Source organism: Equus przewalskii, chromosome 15 (genome assembly GCF_037783145.1).
Source record: "Equus przewalskii isolate Varuska chromosome 15, EquPr2, whole genome shotgun sequence".
NCBI lineage: Eukaryota > Metazoa > Chordata > Mammalia > Perissodactyla > Equidae > Equus > Equus przewalskii.
The window spans coordinates 35,992,040-36,012,094 of NC_091845.1; the positions used below are offsets into that span (position 1 = coordinate 35,992,040).

The following is a 20,055-nucleotide window of genomic DNA, read 5'->3' on the forward strand; positions in this document are numbered from 1 at the left end:
ATTCCCAGCTCTGTTTTTGTGACATTTCACAGGATCTCTAAAACTCTCAAGGGATTTTACAAAGGCTCCAAATTAATTTGGATTTTCTTGATCTTGTGTGTGCCATATACCACTACAGATGAGGAGAATGAGGTATAACATCAAATCCTGGTGGCCTGCTGGATCTTCAGACAGGGCTCTCTAGGGAAAGGGAAAACTTGCCCCTCAGCTTTTTTAAATTTCTCAGTATTAAATAATACAATACCTTTAATCTTTGTTAGTCTTATTTTTTATACTTTCGAAAGAAAAGGACTCATTTGAAAAGCAAAGAAAACATTTAATGTTGGATTTTCTTTTCTGCATTTTGATATTTTTCTTGGAAGTACAACTTAAAGGTAATTAAATGTCCTGTCACATCCCCTGGCTCTTCAGTAACTTGCCTATACAGCATGACCTGGGACAGCTGTTAACAGCCACAATATGTGGTGGATGTCCAATAATTAAATAGTTTGCTTTCATCTTGAGAAAAGCCATTTATAAAACAGGATGCCATCATCATTTGCCATAGCTAAATAATACTGTGTTGCCAGATCCCTAATTCCTCCGTGGTATAGTTAATCAATAAAAAATTATTTCAGGATATTTCAGCAGGCATGTGTTCGTCCTTAGGTGTTAGAATGTAAGTTCTCTTGAGGGAAGAATACTTAGCTTTGGTTTGGAGACAAGGTCCTCTGTGGTTTTAGCTATCTGGCAGACTTGTCTGTCTTTCCTCACCAGTGACAGTGACAGGCTCAGTGGCAGCTCCCTGGGCCTTCTTGCCAGTTGCATGCACTGAGCATTTGATACGTTGGCAGACAGAGCTGATTCTTGGATGCGTGTCTGAACCTCTACAGGTCTGCTTTTGGCAGAATCGAGTGTGAGTCTTATCCTTTACCCATTAAGCTATCATTATGGCTTCCTTATCTTTATTTCTTCTGCAAACATGCCTTTGAAAGTGTTTGGCTCTTTTTTGGCAGTTTACTTGATAATGTACAAGAGAGGAAGGCACGTGTCTTATTTCTAAATTATAGTATATTTCTTCAAAGGAAAAGGGGGGACTTAAGTGAAGATTTGTCAAAATAAGTTGACAGCTCTGGTGGGCTTATTTTGATCATCAATACGGAATTCTTTGCTGAGAGTTTGGTTTGCAGTCCCCTATGAAAACATACTTAAGTGCCTCTGTTTAGCATAAAAAATGTTGTGTGTTCCCCTCTGAGCCTGATATATTGCATATCATAAACTTTTTCTCATCGCTATAAGTTGTGTGGGTGTGTCTATTAGAGGAAAACTGGAATCTTTTGTATTTGGACTCTTGTGTTTTTTGTGTTCTTGAGCCAAGGTTGAAAGAGGCGTATTTAGAGGAAGGTAGTTGTGTGTAATTGCCATATATGGTCTCTTTTCAAAGCCCTAGTCTGATTTACTCTATGTTGGAGCAATCTTTAGCTCCTAGGAACATAACTAAGACCCCACAGTAGATAATGCCTAATAATTATCTCCTCTGTAACAAGGCTGCTTCTGTGCTCCTTCCATTGGAATGTGAAAGCTACATTTAATTTGTTGACTTGCATCATGTCAAATATTCCAAAATTTCTTGTTATTCATTGAGCTTTGATTCTGTTTGAAGCATTGGTAGTGTTTTGAAGTTCTGTGAACGGAAGAGGGACTGTGAAAATGGATTCCAAACACGATAAACTATTCACAGCAGGCTGAAGGCTCAGAAAACAAAAGTGAACTTAGGCTGCCTTGTGGTAATGCATGCAGTCACCTGCAGGACACATGACCAGATGTGGGGTCTGACAGTTAAGGACAGTTTTAGTGTAATTGGAAGGTTTCCCTGCTAGAGAAGCCCCCTCGCAAACAGGGTAGGAAAAAATCGTGATCTTTATTCATTAAAATGAAGTCATTCACTTTGGTCTGTGTATCAGTAATGTTTTAATTGACTCTACAATGACAGTAGAAAAAATCCAACTAAATTTTTATTTCCATTGAAAAGGGAACTTTTAAAGTTATGATTGGCCATGAGTCTTTTGTAGAGTATAATGACATTAATTAAGGATGAAACAAAAAAACTCACCATTAAAACAGCCTTTATTATCCACTGAAAACTAAAGGAAATTGAAGAAGGCAAATAAATAAAAAGGTATTCTATGCTCATGGATTGGAAGAATTGATATTGTTAAAATGTCCATACTACCCAAAGCAATCTACAGATTCAGTGCAATCCCAATCAAAATTCCAATGGCATTTTTCGCAGAAATAGAACAAACAGTTCTAAAATTTGTATGGAACCACAAAAGACCCTGAATAGCTAAAGCAATCCTGAGAAAGAGCAACACTGGAGGCATCACACTCCCTGATTTTAAACTATATTACAAAGTTATAGTAACCAAACAGTATAGTATTGACATAAAAACAGACACACAGATCAATGGAACAGAATAGAGAGCCCAGAAATAAACCCATGAATATATGGTCAGTTAATTTACAGCAGAAGAGCCAAGATGTGCAATGGGGAAAGGACAGTCTCTTCAATAAAGGGTGTTGGGAAAACTGGACAGCCACATGCAAAAGAATAAAATTGGGCCACTATCTTACATCATACACAAAAATTAATTCAAAATGAATTAAAGACTCAAATGTAAGACCTGAAACCATGAAACTCCAGAGAAACACATAGACCATAAGCTCCTTGACATCAGTTTTGGCAGTGATTTCCTGGATTTGACACCAAAAGCAAAGACAGCAAAAGCAAAAATAAACAACTGGGATTACATCAAACTAAGAAGCTTCTGCACAATAAAGGAAACCATCAACAAAGTGAAAAGGCAGCCTACCGAGTGGGAGCGAATATTTGCAAATCATATATCTGATAAGGGGTTAATACCCAATATATATAAAAAACTCATACAATTGAATAGCAAAAGAACAAACAATCTATTAAAAATTGGGCAGAGGGTCTGAATAGACATTTTTCCAAAGAAGACGTACAGGTGGCCAGCAGGTACATGTAAAGATGCTCAACATTACTAATCATCAGAGAAATGCAGCTCAAAACCACAATGAGATATTACCTTGTACCTGTGGAATGGCTGTTATCAAAAAGACAAGAAATAAGTGTCGAGGATATGGAGAAAAGGGAACCCTCGTGCACTGTTCTTGGGAATGGAAATTGGTGCAGCCACTATAAAAAACCGTATGGAGGTGTCTCAGAAAATTAAAAATAGAACGACCATATGATCCAGGAGTTCTGCTTCTGGGTATTTATCTAAAGAAAACAAAAATGCTAATTGAAAGAGATACATGTACCTCCTGTTCATTGAAGCATTATTTACGATAGCCAAGACTTGGAAACAACCTAACTATCCATTGATGGATGAATGGATAAAGAAGATGTAGTGTGGGCGCCAGCCCAGTGGCATGGTGGTGAAGTTTGCATGCTCTGCTTCGGCAGCCTAGTGTTCAGATCCCAGGTGCAGACCTACACACTGCTCGTCAACCCATGCTGTGGCAGCATCCCGCATACAAAATAGAGGAAGATTGGCACTCATGTTAGCTCAGCAACAATCTTCCTCAAGCAAAAAGAGGAAAATTGGCAACAGATGTTAGCTCAGGGTCAATCTTCCTCACCAAAAAAAAAGAAAAGTACTGTGTATCTATATATACGTAATTCATATTCGGTGGAATATAATTCAGCCATAAAAAAGAATGAAATCTTGCTGGTTATGACAACATAGATGGACCTTCAGGGCATTGTGCTAAGTGAAATAAGTCAGACAGAAAAAGATAAATACCTTAGGATCTCACTTATATGTGGAATCTTAAAAAAATAAAAGCCAATCTCATGGATACAGAGAACAAATTGGTGGCTGCCTGAGGCAGGGGAGTCATGGGGTGAGTGAAATAGGTGACGAGGGTCAAAAGGTACAAACTTCCGGTTATGAAATGAGTAAGTCACAGGGATGTAATGTACAGCATGGTGAGTATAGTTAATAACACTGTATTGCATGTTTGAAAGTAGCGAAGAGAATGAATCTTAGAAGTTCTCATCACAAGGAAAATATTTTTTGTAACTATGTATGGTGATAGATGTTAACTAGTCTTATTGTGTGATCATTTTGCAATATACACAAATATCAAATCATTACATTGTATACCTGAAACTAATATAAGGTGTGCATTATGCCTCAATTTAAAAAGTTTTTATTAACAGTGGCTTTCTAAATTAATGTACATTGATAGTATCAATGTATGTTAATGTATATTGATAGAGTTCAAATAATAGTTATAGAAAAGGGATTTTTAATTTATTTAGAGTTTCTTGTGCTAACATTTATATTTCTTATATTCTGTCATTCTTTTAATGTATAATTTTTAACTTTATTTATACTTCTATGTGTTGCTTTAGTCTTCAAGCATAATTGAAGCTCATTAACTTTTTGTTTATATAAAAAATTTTATGTTATTTCAACTAGTAAGGCAATGGGTGTGTAGTGGCAAGACTATAGACCTAAGGATGAGAAGATCTGAGTTCTAGTTCTAAGGCTATTTTTCTCTGATTTATTGATACGTCACTTAGTCTTTCTGTGCGCCTCCATCCATGAAAGTGCATAACAAGACTTCTGATCCAAACAAAATGGCATAGACTTGTCTCTCCTTGCTTCTTCCTGTTATGTACAACTGTAAAACCCAGAAACAACACAAGAGACAGTCAGGAGAATTCTGAAAGGTGGAAAGAGGAAGACAGTTTGGTGCAGGACCCAGAACTGGCAGGACAAGACAGCAGCAGAAGAAGGGGACCTAGGCTTGGTGTCTCTTGATCTCCAACCTAGCGACAGAAGGTGGCCCTTATTCCACCCCTAGATTGAGTGGGAGCCCTGCCAACAGTACCAGAAGAGCCCAGCAAAACTGACAGGAAGGATTGGAAGTCCTAGTGACAATAAGTGGCTACTAGGGAAGTGCTTTCCCACCCTTCCGTGAACGGGAGGTGGGGACAGGCAAGGATCCCATCACAACCAACCTGGCCTGGGAAGCAGTCTTCACCTGCGAAGGTCAGAGGCTCCCTCTCCCACCAGAGGCACCCCAGATGGCCTATCTGTGGGAACTCCCCCCACCCCTTCAAGCAGCACTGGCTGAGAGCCTACTAAATTCCCACCTTAAGAAATTAGAAAAGGAAGAGCAAAATAAACTCGAATCATACAGAAGTAAGGAAAGAATAAAGATGAGAGCAGAAATCAATAACATTGAAAATATCAAAATAGAGAAAAATCAATGAAACAAAAAGCTGGTTCTTTGAAAAAAAGTCAGTAAAATTGATAAACCTTTAACAAGACTAACAAAAAGAAGACACAAATTACCAGTACAGGAATGAAATAATGGATATCACTACAGGTTCTCCAGACATTAAACGGGTAATAAGAGAATGCCATGGACAACTCTGCATTCATAAACTTGACAACTTAGAAGAAATGGACCAATTCCTTGAAAACCACAAACTACAAAACTCAACCAAGATAAAATAGATAATATGAATAGTTCTGTAGCCATTAAAGAAATTGAATTCATAATTTAAAAGCTCTCCAAAAACAAATCTCCAGGCCCAGATGGTTTTACTGGAGAATTCAAAGAATTAACACTAATTTTACACAGTTTCTTCCAGAAAACAGAAAAGGAAGGAACACTTCTCAGCTGATTTTATAAGGCCATTATTACCCCGATACCCAACCAAGGCAAAGACAGTACAAACGAAGAAAACTACAAATAAGTATCTCTCATGAACTTAGGTGAAAAAGATCTTCAACCCAGTATTAGCAAATTCAACAATATGTAGGAAAGAAATATAAATGGACTTTATTCCAGCTCTACAAAGCTAGTTCAATATTGAAAGTCAATCAGTGTAATCCACCATAGCAACAGGCTAAAGAAGAAATAGGAGAAATATCATGTGATCATATTTTGTGTTTTTTGACACACAAAAAAATCATGTGCTCATTTATGATAAAAACTCTCAAGTTAAGAATAGAAGTGAACTATCTCATCTTGATAAAGAGCATCTACAAAAAATTTACAGCTCACATCCTATTTATAGTGAAAGGTTAAATGTTTTCCCTCTAAGATTCCAGCCAGCAAAGCTTTTTGTAGGCATAGACACGTATTCTACAGTTTATATGGAAAAGTACAGGCCCTACAAGCTAATAAAACAATCTTGAAAAAGAAGCTTAAAGTGGGAGGATTTATTCTACCTAGTATGAAGGGAATAATCAAGATGGTGTGGTATTGGTCGACGGATAACACTTAAATAAGTAGGACAGAATAAAGAATCCAGAAATAGACCCACACAAATTTGCCCAACTGATAGTTGACACAGGTACAAAAGACTCCTCAATAGAAGATCATTATTTTCAACTAAACAGTTGGACCAAAAAAGAACAATGAACCTTAATCTAAACCTTTTTATATAAAAATTAACTCAAAATGGATCACCAAATTAAATGTAAAAGTATAAACATTTTAAGAAAAAAACATAGGAGAAAATTTTGGAACTCAGGATCAACAGAGAGTTCTTAGACTTGACAGCAAAAGCATGATCCGTAAAAGGAAAACCTGATAAAGTGGACCTTATCAAAATAAAAAACTTTTGCTTTGGAAGGACCTTGTTAAGAGGATGAAAAAACAAGCAAAAGAGAGGGAGAAAATATTTTCAAACCACATATTCAAAAAAGGACTAGTATCTTGAATGTATGAAAAACTCAAAACTCAACAGTAAAAAAAAATTCAACTAAAAGAGGCAAAGACATGAACAGACATTTGACTAAAAATATACAGATGACAAAGAAGCACATGAAAAGATGTTCAACATCATCAGCTACTATGAGGGAAATGTAAATTAAAACCACAATGAGATATGACTATACACTTTACTAGAATGGATAAAGTTAGAAATAGAACAACAAATGCTGGCAAGGATGCAGAGAAACTGGATTGCTTCTCCATTGCTGGTAGGAATATGAAATAGCACAACTACTCTGGGAAACAGTTTAACAGTTCCTTATGGGGCCAGCCGGGTGGCGCAGCGGTTAAGTGCACACGTTCCGCTTCTCGGCGGCCCGGGGTTCGCTGGTTCGAATCCCGGGTGCGGACATGGCACCGTTTGGCACGCCATGCTGTGGTAGGCGTCCCACATATAAAAGTAAAGGAAGATGGGCACGATGTTAGCTCAGGGCCAGGCTTCCTCAGCAAAAAGAGGAGAACTGGCAGTAGTTAGCTCAGGGCTAATCTTCCTCAAAAAAAAAAATTTTTAAAACAGTTCCTTATTAAACTAAATAGGCAACTACTGTGACTCAGTAACAGTATTTTTGGGCATTTAACCCAGAGAGGTGAAAACTTACGTTCACACAAAAAACCATACGTGAACATTTATAGCAGGTTTATGCATAATAGCCAAAAACTGGAAACACTCCAGATGTCCTTTGACAGATAAATGGTTAAACAAACTGGTATATCCATACCATGAAATACTACTCAGCAAAAAAAAGAGACGAACTGTTGATGCAAGCAACCACTTGGATGACTACTACTCAGAGAATTATGTTTAGTGAGTAAAGTCAGTCTCAAAAAGTTGCATACTATTATGTTCCCATTTATATAACATTCTTGAAATGACATTATAGAAATGGAGAACAGATTAGTGTGTTTGCCAGGAGTCAGACACAGCGGTGGGGGGGGCACCAAGAGAGGAGAGTGTGGCTGTGAAAAGGTGGCGCCAGGGATCCCTGTGGCTTGGAAATGTTCTATATCTTGACTGTATCAGTGTCAGCATCCTGGCTGTGACATTACAGTTTTACAAAATGTTGCCATTGGAAGAAAAAAGGGCACACAGGATCTCTGTTTATTTTTTACAATTGCATGTGAAGCTACAATTGTTTCAAAATTAAAAGTTTAATTTTTTAAAAAAGAATGATGATACCTGCCCTTTCTGTGGCCAAGAGTCATTGTAAGTCTGAAAGGAGGTGCAAACCGGGACGAGCGGTGAGTGTCACTGTGGCGCACGTGGTAGCAAGGAGCTATACCCATCCATAGGTTTATTTTGACATACATTCAGTATTCCTACTCTGCCTTATTTAGAAAGTATTTACAGTAGTTTTGTGTATTGTTATCTTTAATAGTAAAGTTCTTTACCTGTTCACCAAATATATTGTGAGGGCTTTCTTAGTGCTGGTCATACTGGGAATGAAAAAGAAGGGAAAAGAAGTATAATAGACTGAGTTCAGCTGCAGAGCTTCCATCCCACATGTGAACAGAATTGAACATAGGATGGATCTGGAGCTGGTATTTGTTTTTAAAGCTTTGTTTTTACTGTAATGTAATATTAATTCTATATTTTAAGTTTCAGGGGACTCATAAAAGTTCTGGTGTTTAGTTAGCTGGTAAACTTGGTTTTCATTAATCAGGACCCTTTTGTCCCCACATTTTACTATCAGTTTGGAATGCGTCTGACAATCAGTGTTGGCTCTTAGTTGAATTGGCAGCATCTTTATTCCTGATAATACGTAAAGTAATCATGCATCTTACACTTAGCGGCAGGTTAGGCTCAGTGAGATCTGGTAATAATGTCTAAAACCAACTGTTTTGCAATTTTAATCTGAATATTTTACCTGTCCTAATTTTATTCAACAGTTTTGGGGAGAGGCTTTTTCCTTCTTTCAAGAAACTGTTAACAGTTTGAGGGTCTGATGGTAAACTCTGTGACATTCTGTGGTAATAGTATATTACTTACATAAACCCAAATGTTGAAACCTTACTTCCCTTCATCTTTTTTTTCCTTTGTTTTTCAAGTGTCAATATACAGTATCTGGTTTTATGACAAGAATGACTGTCACCGCATAGCCAAACTCATGGCCGAGTAAGTATTTATATTACTCCATAGATTTAATTAATGATATGTGAGAGATGAAAAAATGACTTTTCCTCTTACTTCTCTTTGTTACTGGAGTCTATTAACTTACTTATTTCTCCCCTAATTTCCTGTTTATTGTCTAAAATTTGGAAAAGGCGGAAAAGCTTAAAGAAATCTAAAATTATCTATAGTCCTGCTACTCCCAATGTTAGCATTTTAGTCTGTTTCCTTCCAGTCTTTTTTTTATCTGTACATTGGGTCTCATGTGTCAAAAATAGGATCATACTGCACATCCTCCTTCTCAGGTCAGCAGCATTTTTCCAGGGCATTAAATAGTCCTCTGCAGTATTTCTAATGACTGATGTATCCAGTCCTGCAGACAGATCATAATTTAACCAGAACCTTACTGTTAAACGTGGTTAGGGCGGTCAAACTGCCTAACTCCAGAAGAGATCATCTATGTTCAGTGCACAGCCTAACCATCATATGCAGTGGATCTGATTTAGGTTCTCCCGATGTCCCCTGTAACAAGTAGCACTGTGTCTGGTAGCTGATAGAGAACTTCCGCACACATCCATGTTTACTTCCTTTAAGTGAGGTTTTTTTTTTTGGCGGGGAGAAAGATTAGCCCTGAGCTAATATCTGCTGCCAGTCCTGCTCTTTTTGCTGAGGAAGACTGGCCCTGAGCGAACATCTGTGCCCATCTTCCTGCACTTTATATGCAGGACGCCTGCCTCAGCATGGCTTGCCAAGCGGCGCCATGTCCGCACCTGGGATCCGAACCGGTGAACCCTGGGCCGCTGAAGCAGAACAGGTGAACTTAACCGCTGCGCCAACCAGGCCGGCCCCTAAGTGAGCTTATTTCTGACACACATTCTAGGTGTAGTAGTCACCAATCCACTGATGGATTATGTTCCGGGAGATTTTTTTCTAAGTCATAGTCTTGGAATTTGGAAAGTAATTTTCATTGAATTAATGTTCTAAAGGCTAGCTCATTGTCCTTTCTCAAGCTAGCCCACAGAAGCCACCCCCCATGGGGCTTATCTATTTTGCTGGCGCTGCCAGTCTGGATTCTGGGCACACAAGACGCTACGGTGCTAGAGGGGCCTGAGGTGCCACAGAGCTCTGGGCAACAAGCTACACATTAGCAGTGTATTCTGGTGCACTTAGGTTTCCTTTTCAATTTTTGCCTGAATCTCCTCAGAAATGTGGACCTCTCTTCCCTCTCTCTCAAATCAAAATTCCCTTTGCTCTCCTGTGAAGTTTTATCTACGTTTGGAAGAAAACAATCTTAATTTTTTTTACAGTCTGATTTTAAGCTAATTCTTGTAAAAGTGGAAATAAATCATTGATCCCCAAACCTCAGTTCCAGGTATACTTGGTTTTGAAAGAAGTGCACATGACTAAGGCCGAGTTCGTCCAGGCCTGCCGAGGTGTCCCAATGGGATGGTTACCGGCCTCCTGCTGTTTGCTCTGCTGTGAGCGCGCATTGCTGTCTGCTGTGCCATGGGAACTGGTGTCATTCATAGTTGAAAACGTGTTGGCTCTCTGGAACCACGCTTTCTTTTTAGAACACCTTTTCTCTAAAAAAAGATAAAAACTACTTTTTTACAAGGCCAATTATTTGGTGACTACTTTTTTTGTAGTTTTAAAAGTGACAGCAAAGAGCTTACTTCTGATTGCTTATAAGACACAGATTTGTTGATTCTTATTTATCCTGAAATCCAGAATATTTTTCTTAAGTATCTAAGCTTTGGAATTTATTAACGTGTAGACTTTCTACTACAGATTGAGAGCTTTTGGATTGAGAGAATCTGGCTCTTTTAGCTCTAACAGCTGTTCACAGGAAGCCATTTTGAGCTTTTTTTCTCTCTCAGGGCAAGTGGTACCCCTAATGCCAGACTTCAGATGGTGTAAACGAAGCAAAAGACTGAAGGCCTACCTGAAAATAATTGTTTTGAACCCAAAATAGGATGAGGAAGCAGAGAGGGAACACAGAAGCGTTCACTAGAAATACCCCAAAGAGGAACAGTTGCCTAAGCTTTCAGCTTGTTTTGCTAGAAGCAGGGAGGTATTGGAGTGATTACAGGAACGCCCTCGTGAAACCGTTGATAGCGATTTTTCAAGTGTCTGGCCTATTTATGGCTGAAGAGAATACCTTAATGTTAACATTAACTTTGTGATAAATGGCATTCTGGTCACCAAAGATAAAAACAAACTGCCTTATCTTCCTGTGCTCTGACTTTGCCTGCGCACAGCCTCTGTTTGCTGCGTGTTTCAGAATATCACCTCTGCTAACTAGAAATACAGGAAAATTCTTTTTGGCATGTTATGTCTAAATAAATGTGCCTGTCAGTGCTCATTCTGTTAAAGTTAGTTCTTCCCATCACTGTTTTAATAGCTGAAATATAATAATAATTCTCCAAGTAAAAAATTGATTTATTCCAAAAGATATTTATAAAAGCTGAGAAGCTATGCAGGAGAGCAAGCAAGCTTGTAGACCTGTATTGTCTAAATTTGGAAATTCTCTTTGGTCAGTGGCAAAGTTGAAAATCCACTACACCTGGAAAATGTTGACTCTCCTAAGGAGGAAATCTAGTCTACCAGAAACTATTTTGAACAATAAAAGCTTCTTTGACTGTTTGCCCACGTAGACTGTAAAATTTGGAGAACTCATGGAAATGAGCTTTATTCCTGATAGTCTTAGGGGGTGTATTTGGGGGTTTGAGAGGAAGGGAGAGAGGCGAGACCACTCTTCACAGAGTTCAAATTGGAAGAGGCTTTAGAGTCTAAGCCTCGCTCGTGCGAGGGTCCCTTCCGTACCACCCAGGAGCCTCCCGCTGTCAGCAGTGGTGAGCTGTGTGAGGTGCCCTGTTCCACGAGTGAACAGTGGTGATTATTGGGAATTTTCTTCCTTTGAACCAAAATCACAGATCCAGTCCAGGTCAAGAGAGAGGTGAATACCAGCATGGGCAAGCCGGGCATCAAGGCAGGAGGTAGGTAGAAACAGGCTGTGTGACCGGAGTCCCTGATGAAGGTAGATTCAGACTGGTGTGGCCTATAACTATTAGTGAATGTCACTTTAAATAGTACTCCTTTTTTTCTGATGATTAAAGGAGTGCCTGTTAATTATGGAAAATGGAGAAAAGTACAAAAAAAGAAAGTAAAATTGCTTGTAATCCACTATCCAGAAATAACCAATGTATGTCTCTGCAGTCTTTTTTTCCTTTGCAACAGGCCTCACGGTTGTGACAGAACAGTATTTCTTTCCCAGGAGTTGATTACCAGTATAGACATAAAAGAAACAATATTTATTCTAAGTGGTCTGTTCCTCATATCACATACCAGTCTTGTTTCAGTCTACCATAAAGTTCATGATTCTGTGTTCGTTTTAGAAATAATAATCCTATTAAGAGCTATAAAAATCTAGTTAGAGAAACACCACCATTACCTTAAAGCAGCATTTTCCAAACAGGAATTCTGCGTTCAAATAAATTTGGGAAAATCTATAAGCCCACCGTTCTTGGAGAATCATAGTACATTTTAGCCTGTTAAAAACTCAGAATGATTCTGATCACTAAGTGGGTAACTGAGGTCAGGGTGATTGTGGCAGTGCTCTTTATTTTGATTGGTATTGCTTAAGCTAATTCTGCACTTGAAAATACATAAAGCAAGAAAAGTCGATGGTTAAGAATACCACTGGTAGGGTCGGGGTCTTCAGATCTATCTGTGGAGTTTCATTTCTTACGAACATCCTCTCCTCCATATATAAAGGTCTGAAACAATTACAGCAAAATGTTAGGAACTGAAAGGTGGGTGGTGAGCACATGGATATTTTACTGTTTCTTATATTTTTCTTCAAGCTTGGAATAAAAATAATAAATTTTAATAAGGTAACTAATCTTTTTTTCTTTTTTCTGTTCTTGCTGAGGAAGATTCACTCTGAACTAACACCTGTTGCCAACCTTCCTCTTTTTGCTTGAGGAAGATTGTCCCTGAGCTAACATCTGTGCCCATCTTCCTCTATTTTGTCTGTGAGATACCACCACAGCATGGCTTGATACGGTGGTGTAGGTCCGTGCCCGGGAACTGAACCCATGAACCTGGGCTGCTGAAGCAGAGCGCACAAACTTAACCACTACACCACTGGGCTGGTCCCAGCCTTTTTTTTCTTTTTAAGATTCGTTCAGGTTTCAATCCCAATTGTAATAAATAGGCCTACCTGGGTATTATGGACACAGTAACAACTTGATAATTGTATTAACTGAGAACTTTCCAGACAGTGATGATGATAGGCAAGAAACAATTCAGTAGTAAGAGGTTTGTTTTTATTGAGGAGGAGGATTAGGATAAGAATAGGCCAAGGCCACTCAGTGTCAGTTCACTGCTTTAAAACAGCCTGCCCAGGAACTCCCATTAGCACATGTGGGCTGGTTCTTTTATTTGAAAACATTGGGTCAAACAATATTAAACAAATTTTTTTGTTTAAAAAACAGGAGTAGTTGTTAGTGATCTACTCCTGGGACGAGGTAATTGAGGCTCTCTTTTGTATTGCAAGGACAGTGTCATCATGTGACACTCTTCCTATACCCTTGGAAGATGGACATCAAAAAAATTCTTGGGTCAGATTGTGTCTAAAGAAATCTTTCTAAAATCTGGTTCTCCTCCTCTAGTGTTGTAGAAGAGGAGACACGGCGGTCCCAGCAAGCTGCTCGGGAGAAGCAGAGCCCCAGCCAGGCCAATGGCTGCAGTGACCACAGGCCTATCGACATCCTGGAGATGCTAAGCAGAGCCAAGGATGAGTATGAGAGGGTGAGACTCTGCGTGCTGACCGGGAAGACCGAAAGGTGGGGAGGAGACCTGCAAGGGGCTGATGGACTGGGAAAGTCACCTCCAGGGCCAGCAGAAGTAATTAGTCAAAAAGAAAACATATCTTACAGTTTCAACCCTAAAAGATAAGGAAAGAAATTTGCTTACCTCAGAGTCCTTGACTCGGCATGAAAATTTAGAATGCTCTTTTTCTATTTCTGTAAAATTACCTGGGAGAAAATGGTTTTGGAGTAAGGAAGTTAGTCTGCAACAGGTAGGTCTGGAAAAGCTTCATGCCTCTTCTTCACCCCTGCATCTCTGCTAGGTCTTAGGAATCTCTGTAGTCTTTGAAAAGTATTCTGGTAATTTGTACTTCTTAATACTAAAGAGTATGTTTATGGTCTGAAATTGGTTGTAGGTGGACCGCCTCATTAAACATCATTTGGAATTTTACGCAAATGAGAGGCTTTTCTAGAATTCATTTTTTTCCTTTCTATTTTGTATTTTAGTTTAAAAGTTAACTGATTATATTTTCTCCCCAAAGTTGAGTAAAACAGACGTTGAGGTGCATTCGTTAATTTATTCAGTACATACTTATGAACTGGCCACTATGAGCCAAGCATGGATATTTCCTCAGTGGTCTTCAGACCATGCGGCTTTGGAACTGTCCTGGCTTTTCACTTGACATTAGCACTTCAAAGCCCCACACTTGACTGGAGTGAGACAAGGTTTCCACTGCTGGCACTTTGTTTCAGCAGAATTATACTTGTCACCTTACTCTTCACTAACACTGGGTTAAGTACTTTTCTCTCATTTCTTGTGTAGTCCTCACCGCACCAAAAGTTCAAGGAACAAGGTGCAAACAACAATCTCTAAGACTGGGTTTCTCAAAAAGTGCTACTCTAACACGAGCCTCTATGTGTTAACAACAGGTGACCCTTGAAAAAAGGTTCCGGTTGGTCAGATGAGTTAAGGAAACATTGTTAGCTTGGCTGTTCCTCCCCCATCCCCTTGGCTTTACAGTGCTCCAGACTGAGGTCCAGTAGTAAATAAAACAATAACGCCAGTTCCCGGATTGATTTGACCACAGGACCATTTTTCATGTACTACTCTTTTTTTTTTTTTTTTTTTGAGAAAGATTAGCCCTGAGCTAACATGCACCACCAATCCTCCTCTTTTTGATGAGGAAGACTGGCCCTGAGCTGACATCTGTGCCCATCTTCCTCTACTTTATATGTGGGACACCTACCACAGCATGGCTTGGTAAGCAGTCTGTAGGTCCACACCCGGGATCCGACCCAGCGAACCCTGGGCTGCCAAAGTGGAACATGTGAACTTAACCACTGCACCACTGGGCTGGCCCCCACATGCTACTCTTTAATGTCTCAAGAATCTAGAGTTCAGGGAAGAAACTTTGGAAACAGTGCTCTGGAAGATGGTTTCCTCTAACTAAAAATAAAGCGTCATATTCACCATAAACTATAGTAAATGGTCTATGTTCAAACACCAAAGCAAGTCCCACTTCTTGGGTAGAGAAGTATGCATTAGAGCCCATGAGAAGTTTCAAGTTGTACCAAATGCCTCAATGTCTCATAGAGAACCAGGAGGAATTTATGGATCTGTGAAAATTAATATAGGAAAAGCAGTCTTCTCTATAATGAATTCATTGATTCTTAGGAAACTGGATGAGAATAAATTTCAAGAATCATTTTCTGAACTTTTAGGTTACCTTACATTCCCCAAATTCCCTCTCATGTCCTTAATGAAATCTGGGTTATCTACATAGAGTCCTTTTTCTGTTTTTATAGAGGCCTTTCAATGTTCTGATAACAGGTAGCTAGTAAGTTCAGGCCTCTGTTACCCGTTCCTAATGATGACTAGATTAAGGTGCCACCCGGGACAGAAAGCGCAGGTGCTGCACGCTGGAGCAGACACTGCAGAAGGTGGGCTGGCTTACTCCAGGCTGAGAAGCGAATAGCCACAAAAGGAGAGGAGGAACTGAAGCCTTGTTTTGTACACAAAGCTGTAAAGGGACTCTAGGTAAAGCAGGCAGTCAAAAAATCTGAGATGATTTCTAGTTAATACGCATTGCAAAAGTAAGACTATGGAGAGCACAATAATTACTGTTGTAAACAAAATTCTTCCACAGTATGGAAGAAATAAAATATCTGTGGTTAGATTAAATCTTTGGGAATTTAATTAAATCTTTGATACTTAGTTTATAATGTGTTTTCTGTTTTTGAAAACTGTCCGTAAGTAGGTGGAGCTTTCTTATCTGCACTTGCCTGTTATCTAAGTAAATGGAGGTGGGGTTAGTGGTGCCTTGAGTTCCTGCCTCTGTGTGGATGGGCCTCCCCAGCTGCCTGGTGGCTCCAGGCGGCCCCTTGTGTATCTTGAGGTGGAGACTCGGAGGTGGACAGTCAAGCACAGAGGCGCAGCCTGGCCTCGGGGGTGGGATTTAGTCCCAGTTCTAAATCTCCCCTGCCCGGTGTGTATGACACAGTGAATGAAATGCCAGACTTTGCCTGAGGAATTTATAATAGAGACTGTTTGAAAATAAAAAGTCTCTCTAGTAAACGTTTTCACCCCGAGTCCTATAGTTTGTTTGAACCACCTTTCCTATTTTTAATGTAAAGAAAGATAACTGAAACTGGTCCCTTTCTGAGTTGCTTCTGGCCACAGGATGTAATCCTGGATTTTGGTAGGGGAGGGTGGTTTGTTTTGTTTTAGTTTAACTGCAAAAAAACCTTTTTAAACCCATAATTTTTTTTGTTCTTAAAAAAATAGGAACACCATTATTTTTCTTAGGTAAGCAGTACGCATTAAGTATAGACAATTTTATATTTAAAAATTACAATAGAAGAAAAAAACATAAGGCCACCACCTAGAAATAAATTACTGCTAATACCTTGTTATGTATCCTTCCAAAAAATATGTATAAAAATGTCCCAGTGTTTTGTATGCTAGTTTTATTAGCTAGTTTTAAAAGTAGTTTTTATTAACTCTTTTCTAACCTATTTTTTCCCCAGAGAACAATATCTTTTTAGGACGGTGACTATTCATTTCACAGGGAGTATGTGAGATTTCATTTGGAACAATTAAAAGTTTTTGAAAAAAAGGACCATGATATTAATAGCTGTGTATTTTTCCTTCTGTGCCTTATATAAATAGTAGCCTAGATTTTTCTGACTCTTTCTATTAAGAACTCAGAAACATATCCTTGTAGCTAAGTCTTCATATACAGCATTTTCTCTTAAGGTAAGTTACTTGCAATGGAATTAGTGGATCAAAGGATTTTGACATTTTTAAGGCTTTTAACCAGGTATTATAAAATTACCGTACGGAAAATTTGTTTGTGATTGTTCGTTTCCCCTAATCCTTACAAAGACTGGAAACTGTCATTAATAAACAAATTCAGAATAAACCTTCCAGGAAGGGCCCTGCACACATTTAAAAAAAAAAAATTGAAGTTCTGGACATCTTTTAATGTACAACTCATCTTGTAGTTCAGGTTGAGTTAAGTAAGTATTGCAGACTCAAATGCCCCAAACCACATGGGCTCTGGCAGTGCCTACAACAGGCCACAGTGGAACTGACACGAACAGAGCTTGTCCTTATGTCAGAGGGTCAGTTGCAGCTCAGCTCCAGCATTCCCCATAGTATGTTGATACAGGTTGATGGTGATGTTGCACAAGGAGATACGTTGGAAGATAAGATAGTTCATAGGCTTTCACAGACTGTTTTCCTCTGTTTAAATGGGTAACACTGAGTAAATGGTGTTCTGAAATAATATAAGGATTCAGTAATTTGAATAGAAAAAATGCGTATCATCCATTACTTAACATTCTATCCTATGATAAGCACATATATTTGTAGTATGGTATCAAGAAAATTAATGTGTCTCTGGATTGAAGTTTAGGGCTTTTTTTTTCTTTTTAACTGGTCTCTTGAGTGTTCTCAACTGTTTTTGGTATCTGTTTTGGCATTGATAATGCTCACCAGATGCTGAATCAGTTAGCCCAAATATAACTTGTTTCTAAAAATTCAGAATTCCATGTTCATCTAGTGATCACATTTTTAGGATTCTCTTTAAGAACAAAAGTATTTTCACTTTTAGTGTTATATGCATGTTAATAGGAATTTTAAAACATTTTACTTTAAGGGGCTGGCCCCGTGGCCGAGTGGTTAAGTTCGCGCGCTCCGCTGCAGGCGGCCCAGTGTTTCGTTGGTTCGAATCCTGGGCGCGGACATGGCACTGCTCATCGGACCACGCTGAGGCAGCGTCCCACATGCCACAACTAGAAGAACCCACAACGAAGAATATACAACTATGTACCAGGGGGCTTTGGGGAGAAAAAGGAAATAATAAAATCTTTTAAAAAAAAAAAAAAACATTTTACTTTAAAACATGAATGTTTTGTCATCTGTGATAGTAATGTTTAGAGACCTTTTTAGTTTAATTTTTAAAAGTATATGCTGATTTCAACAAATGATGTTGAAAACAATTGACATTTATATGCCAAAAGAAGTTAACCCCAACCTAAATGTAACATCTTATACAAAAATCAACTCAAAATGGATCATAGATCTAAATGTAAAACATAAAACTATAAAAATTTAGAAGAAAAGTATATGCCGTATGACCCAGGAATACCACTCTTCAGTATTCACTCTAGAAAAATGAAGCTTTTAGCCACACAAAACCTGTACACAAATGTTCATAGAAGCTGTTTTCACAATCACCAAAAACTAATATATAGCTCAGATGTCCTTCTAAGGGAGAATGGTTCACAAAGTATAATGTAGTCATACAGTGGAATATTACTCAGTGATAAAAAGGAATGAACTATTAATACCATATAACAGTTTAGATGAATCTCAAAGGTACTATACTAAGTGAAAGAAGCTAGCCTTCCATTTTTTACGACATTCTCAAAAAGACAAAACTGTAGTGACAGAGAACAGATCACTAGTTTCCAAGAATGAAGGGAGGAGCGAAACTGCAATGAGATGGACAAGGGAGGATTTTAGGAGGGTGGTGGAGCTATTTTATATCTTGGTTGTGGTGATGGATACACAGATAGAACTGTACATCCCAAAAATGTTAATTTCACCATATGTTAACTTGAAGAATAAAATGGAAAAGAATCTGTAATAAGTTAATAGCTTTGGGTTTTCCTTATAAAAATAACAGTTGTTCCTAACACTATTGTCTAAAATCAAGTGCTCAGCTTTCTAGAAATTTTATTGTGTAAGTTATTTACATGCGGGTCCAAAGCAAAACATTTGGGGGGATTTTTTCCTTGTTTTCTAAAAAGCATTTCTGCTAACATTGAGTGCTGTTTTGTGAGCCAGATAATAGCAATCTTTTTTATGTGGTATACTTTTCCTTTCAATTTAAGAATCAGATGGGTGACTCCAATATCTCCAGCCCTGGGTTGCAGCCGAGTACTCAGCTCTCCAATCTGGGAAGCACCGAGACTCTAGAAGAGACGCCATGCGGGCCACAAGATAAGGTGTGTGTACAGCTAAAGCCCCAGCTTTGTCCAAGATAGCAAAACACAGAGGTGCATTGTGTAAGGATTTTAAGGCAGTACAAGTTTGATTTGTCATTTATCTGTCAAGGGACGTACGAGCGGCAGCATAGTGACATCCACTCATGTCATTTCCCCTCATCCATGTAGCTATCTTTCATCTGAATTTTGCAGTAGCCTCCTGTCTGGTTTCCAGCTTTTTTGGCCACTCTCTTACCTATTCTTAACACCGCAGCCAGAATAATCCTAGTGAAACATAAGTTAGATCATGGCATTCATCTGCTTAAAGCTCCCCAGTCATGTTCCATCTCACTCAGATAAAAGCCATGGTCGTGGCAGTGACCCACAAGGCCCTTCCTGATCTCCCCCCCACCCTGGCCTCATGTCCTACCTGTCTGCCTTGCTCACGTGGCCCCAGCTCGTCGTTTCTTGTGCCTTTACACAAACATGGCAGACTTGCTCTGCCTCAAGACAGGCCTTCGCGCTTGTGGTTCCCTTGGCCTGGAATCCTTTCCTCCCGGATAGGGCTTGCTCCCTTACTTCTGTCAGGTCTCAAGTGTCCTCCATATAGATGAGGCCTTCTCTGACCATCCTATTTTTAAATAACAATCCTTGCCTATCCCTGTCTCACTGTGCTTTATTTTCTCCCCAAGACTTCTACCCAGCTAACATGGTTTGTGGTTTTCTTGTTTATTCGTTGTGTCTCCTCCCACCAAAATGTAAGCTCCCATCAGGGCTGGCAGTTTTGTCTACCTTGTTCATTGCTGCCCTCAGCATCTAGCATTGTATATATTTATTGAC

General features: G+C 39.0%; 1 protein-coding gene across 5 annotated transcripts in view; it reads left to right on the forward strand.

Moving 5' to 3' along the window:
• DCP1A (decapping mRNA 1A) overlaps positions 1–20,055 on the forward strand; it is a 56,060-nt gene that overhangs the window by 18,278 nt on the left and 17,727 nt on the right. For 3 of the 5 annotated variants that reach the window (XM_008513142.2, XM_070574993.1, XM_070574992.1), the window contains 2 exons: positions 8,851–8,917; positions 13,585–13,723. In XM_008513142.2, the coding sequence (XP_008511364.1) occupies positions 8,851–8,917; positions 13,585–13,723 (206 nt within the window). Of the gene's footprint in view, positions 1–8,850; positions 8,918–13,584; positions 13,724–19,122; positions 19,237–20,055 lie in introns of all 5 variants that reach the window. The other 2 variants (XM_008513141.2, XM_008513143.2) reach the window with 1 other exon arrangement.